At 43.0% G+C, this 6,012-nt stretch overlaps 1 protein-coding gene across 1 annotated transcript; it reads left to right on the top strand.

Moving 5' to 3' along the window:
• Positions 1-231: 231 nt before the first annotated feature.
• On the top strand, positions 232-4,457 carry stn1 (STN1 subunit of CST complex). The gene is made up of 9 exons (XM_079758736.1): positions 232-441; positions 656-751; positions 1,011-1,085; positions 1,209-1,382; positions 2,320-2,431; positions 2,634-2,799; positions 3,176-3,310; positions 3,745-3,817; positions 4,204-4,457. Exons 1-9 carry the CDS (start codon positions 324-326, stop codon positions 4,362-4,364), a joined length of 1,110 nt encoding a protein of 369 aa, XP_079614862.1. The 5' UTR covers positions 232-323; the 3' UTR covers positions 4,365-4,457.
• The last annotated feature ends 1,555 nt before the right edge of the window (positions 4,458-6,012 follow it).

The following is a 6,012-nucleotide window of genomic DNA, read 5'->3' as shown; positions in this document are numbered from 1 at the left end:
GGGCTACGTCTTTTTTTTCTAAGAACGCGCACGCACGTACTACAAACACAACATACTTATAACAATGATTTAAATTACAATATATATTACCCGTATGTAATATGCAGGTTTAAACCTTTCAATTAAAAAATAATACGATTGTAATATAACATATTTAATAATTTCTAAAAGGGAATGAAAGTGTGGCGTCACATGACCGGAAGTTGGTCACAGTTTGCCCTGCTTTTGAAACCCAAAACACTGCTTGTGTGTGTCTCAGTCCGACGACAGAACTTCTTCATGATATATAATGTATTCTGTAATGATTACACATTGGGATTAGGATGAGCCAGGAGGATGAGCCTCCGTCCACCCTGTGGGGCTTGGACCCCATATTCTCTGCCTTTGCCAGGCTTTATATCAAAGACCTCCTTCAGATCAGAGAGTCCTGCCAGGTGCCAGGTAACTTGGTTTATCTCTTCTTTGAGAGTAATAGTAAATAAATTACCAATATCTGAACTTTTGCTTCTATAACCATGATCTGAAATTGTGCTGTATGGATGTAAGCGGAGTCAATTCTTGGCCTGTATAAGTGATTCGCACCGATTATTGATAGTCATAAATATTGGTATTGTTAACAATACTATCAATTACATTTTCCTTTAAAACTGCACAGGTATTTTCTTCTACAATTCTCATCCAATCTACAAGGTAGATGTCCTTGGGACAGTGGTCTGCAAGAGAGAAAGAGACGACTTCTTCTGTTATGGAGGTAACATCTGCCATCAATCTGAAAGTGACTACTAGGAAATTGCTTTGCCAATCTGTTATCTAATGTAAATTGTCTCATTCAAAATTGCTTAGGCACCAATAGTAAATCATCAATGTTGTTATGTCCATAGGGAATGAATAACTTGAAAGTTTACAAATCATGGTAATTCACAAATAAATATGATCTAAAAAGTATACTTATACCAGTGTAACAGTTATGTTCAATAGTAGTTAACTGGTGCCTTTACTTCTATTCCCAGTGGATGATGGTACTGGTGTTATAAACTGTTTGTGTTGGAAAAATGAGAAGTGGAGAGAATCGGGCGATCCTCCTGGTAAATATATCCAAACATGCATTTATGTATACATGTGCTCATCTATGTAAATCGCGTTGTTTTTTTATATACAGTGCATTTTAAGTACTTTTTTGATTGTTTTATTTTGAATCCTGGTTCTAGTGGCACCCAGGGCATCAGCGCAGTCTGAGCCAGGCTTCAACCCCTTAGCGGAGCTGAAGAAGCTGCGAGAAGCTCAGAGGAGATGTTCCCAGCTGGAGATTGGGGAGACGCTGAGAGCCAGGGGCCCGATGAAGACCTCCAGACAGCAGAGGGAGGTCCTGGCCTCCGCCTTCTGTAAGAGTTTCTGTAGGAGCCTCCAGGTTCTCAGCAGCCTGAGATTTGTACAGTCACAGGCCAATTTGTAACCTTATTAACCAAAATAATTAATTAATAAATGTTGTACCTTGTAATTGCGTATACCTAACTTTTTCAAATAATGTGATCTGAACTTAATTAACGATTTTGTATTTAATTGGATTTAGTTTATTTTGTCACTTATATTATAACCCTGTTATATATACGTATTGCTTCTAGTATAAGATACGATAAGATATACTTTATTCATCTCAGCAGAGAAATTTAGGATTCTGTTTAGAATTTATTTAATTTAATTTAATTTATAGTATATTTATCTTTAAATCTTCATCGATTGGTATTTTTCTCTAGCATTCTTTTTTATCTTTCTATATTATTATGCCCTAAAAAGGCAGCTGCCAGTGACTTGTGATAAGAATTTCAGGCCCCGGTAGGGCTCCGTTCTGGGCTTCTGAGAATAAAATAATATAGACTCAAAGTAACGTGAAACCCTGTGTGATGTGGTTGAAAAAAAGTAGCTGACTGTATTGACTCAGCTGAGTCAGCTGACTCAGCTTCCAATGTTACAATAGTTTGTGTTCATATCTCATTTCATTTGGTGGGGGGAGTGGGGTTAGGGGGCGAGGCATTTCCAGTCTGTTCCAGCCTCTTTTTAATCTACCAATGGAGAGGCAGACACACGTAAAGACTCACTACTTCTTCTCACACAGAGGCTAGAAAAATGAACCGCAAGGGCATTTATTATCATAACAGCGCTGTCAAGTCAGGTGTGGGGGGTGTGTGTGTGTAGTTGTGTGTCTACACACAACTACACACATTCATTAAGCAGACACACATGTCCAAACTGGATCTCCAGTTCATTCTGTGTGTGTGTGTGTGTGTGTGTGTGTGTGTGTGCACGTGTGCATGTGTCTAGATAAAGTGAATGACCCGGTGATGGCTGAGCAGATAGCCTGGATGATGGAGGTTCCTGATCTTTACCGAAAGTGCTATGACAAACCATTCCAGCTACAAGCTAACACCACCAGGTAGCCACAGCCAACAATGCTAAGATAAACCCTTAATGACAATAATTAGTACGCTAATACTAATACCTCATGAAATTGTTATTCGACTGAGATGAAGACGTCTTCGGAATGACACTGATGATTGGCCTAATTTCTGTGCAAACCCCTCAGAATGTAGTTTGTATTCTTTTGTTTTTGCCTTAACATGTTTGTTTTTTTACAGTGGCCCAACTGTCGGCCGCGTTAACAGGGCAACACAAATCCTGAAGGACTTCCTGAAGGAGAAGAAGGTCACCAAGTTCAGACCCTACGATGTCCTGGACCTTCTGCAGCCTCTGGTCTGCAGTCTACCCCAAGTGAAACCAGGAGACCAGGGACCACAGAAAGATGTAAACGTTTAACGTTTCAATGGAATGAATGCAGATCAATGCATGACACTGATGCAAAAGCAACCTACAGTTGATGTGTTTTTATGGTTCATGATTTTAATGAGCAGGTGTGTAAGTCATCTTGCTCGAGGGTGCCTAAAGGCACACCGCATAGACAGACTGGGGTTTGAACCCAGAACTTTTTCAGCTTGGAGTCACATCCTACTTACATCGGCCCCGTGTACACAACAATGCCACAACACAACGCACTATGTTCCTCACAACGTGAATTAGACAACTGACCGCAAAATCCTTCAACATTTCCAATTGGGCTTTATTAACTCCTTCACAGCCGCGTCTTCAATGTGTTGAATGACCTCTGACCTCTGACCTCCAGCCCTCCGCCCTGGCCAGCGTGGCGGGTCCCTCTGCTGGGCAGCAGCTCCGCCAGCTCCTCAAGGAGAGCCTGCAGGTGCTCCAGGACCAGGGCGCTGTGTACCGCAAGGTCAAGTCCCAGGATGAACTCTACCACGTGAGAGCGCACTGTGGCCATCTAGAGACGGATGCATGTTGAACTGGGGTGATACTCTAGCCCGGCTGTTGCCAGACCAAGCTCTATCGTAGACTGCACGTTGGTCTGGGGAGGCTGCTGTCAATTCTCTTCAGCACAAGAGGCGTGATCAATGGGCCTAGTTGGAATGACTCTACGCAATTGGCTGCTTGCCGTCGCTTCCCTGTCGTCATTGTGTTAAACCAGGCAATGGCGTGCCAGGGGGAAAGGCCAGCTTGGTGATTAGCTCCCGCAAAAGCGTATCACAAGCAGAAAGAAATGTATTGCCCCTCTCCAGACCCTTCTGCTGGGCGAATTCAAATCGCCGGCAGAATGGGCTGGGGGCCACCAGTCTAGTGATACTCTGCATCAAGGTCCAGTTTGAACGTGTACCCGATGCTTTTGCTCTCTGTTAGGTGACTGAACAAGACAAAGACCTTCTTATCGCTGTCAAAGACATCATCAGGGAAGACTCCAAGAGAGAGAAATGTAAGGAAGAGTAATTTACACTGATGATTAAGTACAAAATTATGGTTACTATTATTTAAACTCAAATATTAGATTGTTTAATGGGGGGTTTGTGAAAATATTTTTAATGTGTAACATTCATGTCCAAAATATTATATTTTTTTGCTTTTTGCTTTTTATTAATCGAATTAGAAGCTTGAAAGTAGAAATAAAAATATCCAGCCTATCTGTGATGAATAAATCCCAAGTGTGTCGCAGTGTGTGCTACACAATTAAGGACGACTTGTTCTTGGAAGTAGGGCAGTTGGTCATGTTGCATCAAGTCGTTTTCCGAGAGAGCTCTCCAGTGCTCAGACGGCGTGGCCGCAGCCCATTGATGCTTGGCTGCTGTGTTCCTGTGCTCGTAGATGCAGAGAAGGGCTGCCACGTCCTCCACGTCCTGTCTGCGGTGAGGCTCCGCTACAGCCCCAACATCAGCAAGGAAGCCTTGGAGCTGGTCCTGAGAACACTGGAGAGCAACAGCGACCTCATCAGTACCAGCACCAACCACTATACCATGTTTAGCTAGGTGTGTGCGTGTGCGTGTGTGCACGCACATGTGTCTGTGTATATGTATGTATAAATTTATTGCATAATGTCCAAATAAATCTTAATTATTTTACATGTATTGCTGGTGTTACTTTTATCATAATCTCGGATCAAGCAGTCCTATTATGCTCATCTGAAGTCGGATTTGTACTTTTATCGTGACATTGGAAAGTGACTTCTGAGATTTTAGGTGGCAGGGTACTGCAGGGGATGGAGTAAATTTTAAAAAGGTACTGGGTTCGATCTCTGATGCCAGCAAGTTATCTGTAGGGGTCCTGGAGCAATATGATTAATACCTCTACACTGTAACTAATACATAGAGGTATTATTCTGAAGGGAAAGTTATCTAATGGGACTAACACATTGCACACAAAAGGGAATGCACCAAGCAGTTGGAGACACTGAGTCATAGTTTGGAGACCCATGTCATTCTTGCGCGACACTTTCTCAACAAAATCCACAGCTAGGGGTGAAAAGTGCTTCAATACTTTTACTTGAAGAAGGTACCACAGTACATAATTGGTTACATGATGTACATTTGACTACAATTCTTGATTCATCTGAAAATATCCTGCTTGGATAAGGGACAACAGTATCCTACTATTTTCACCAATGCATAAGACTACCATGGTCTACTTGCTTCATCTTACTCCATGCACTTTCCTATGAATCGTGAGGAGGACGTCGCATGTGGATGTGATAAGAGCACTAGAGGCGTCTGGCTGAAGGCGGTCGACGCTCTGTCCAGCAGCGCTCTGTCGCCACCTGCCGACCAGACCGTGATCAGACGGGTAAACTGCAGGTTACCTTGGCGCTGGTCATCAACCTTCTGAACTTTACTCTGTCCACTCTGGTTCCTCAAGCACATGAGTCGTCTCTACACGAGTTTTTTGCTTGCATGTGTGGCTTCAGAAATCATTAATGGAACTATAGCAATCAAACATGTGCCTACTGCTCATCGAGCGATAAAACAACACCAGGGTAAATTCATTGTTGGGGAATTAATCAAATCATAGATGCTAATCGTAACTTTATATTGAACTAGTGCAAAATTGCCTCACCCTACTTATCATAACTCGGTGCATACGTTTAGGTATACACAGGGGGGCAGTGTTTGGTCTGTAATTGGCCTTAGTTCGTCTGGCAGTGCAGCCGATTGGCTGCCTGGGAAACATCTGTAGGCTATCTTCACACTGCACGCCTGGACAATCTCTCAGCAAAATGCATTGTTCGGCTATCCATCTGCATGCTTTGATACAAGTATTTCATTGTTGCTTACGAGTTTTCCCCTCGCAGCTTTAATTAACCTGCAATGCCTTTGTAGCGACCAGGGCAACCAGGTCCGTTCAAAAACTATGTATTTAACAAGATAGATGTCATCAGTTTCCTGATAATCTGCACGATTTATCCACGGCATTCAACATCGATGGGCTGACATTTATTGGTCCACCAGGCTTGCACGAAGAGATCTCACCACCAGTGCCTTATTTTTAGTAGCCCGGGGGGAAGTGTGAAGCCCATCCCACTCGATTCCCCCAAATGATCTCGGCTCCTGTCTTTGCACAATAAGCGCACGACAGCCAGGGCACGTTGCCGGGTGTATAGTGCAGCTTTCACCGAAGCCTTTC

This window comes from Pollachius pollachius, assembly GCF_949987615.1.
Source record: "Pollachius pollachius genome assembly, chromosome: 2".
Classification (NCBI taxonomy): Eukaryota; Metazoa; Chordata; class Actinopteri; order Gadiformes; family Gadidae; genus Pollachius; species Pollachius pollachius.
This window is presented reverse-complemented; position numbering and strand designations above follow the sequence as displayed.

Excerpts from the sequence above, each read along its gene's own strand:
- stn1 (XM_079758736.1), top strand. The coding sequence starts at position 324 with ATGAGCCAGGAGGATGAGCCTCCGTCCACCCTGTGGGGCTTGGACCCC. Across the intron at positions 752-1,010 it reads CGACTTCTTCTGTTATGGAG|TGGATGATGGTACTGGTGTT; the intron begins GTAACATCTGCC and ends TTCTATTCCCAG. Across the intron at positions 1,383-2,319 it reads GGTCCTGGCCTCCGCCTTCT|ATAAAGTGAATGACCCGGTG; the intron begins GTAAGAGTTTCT and ends GCATGTGTCTAG.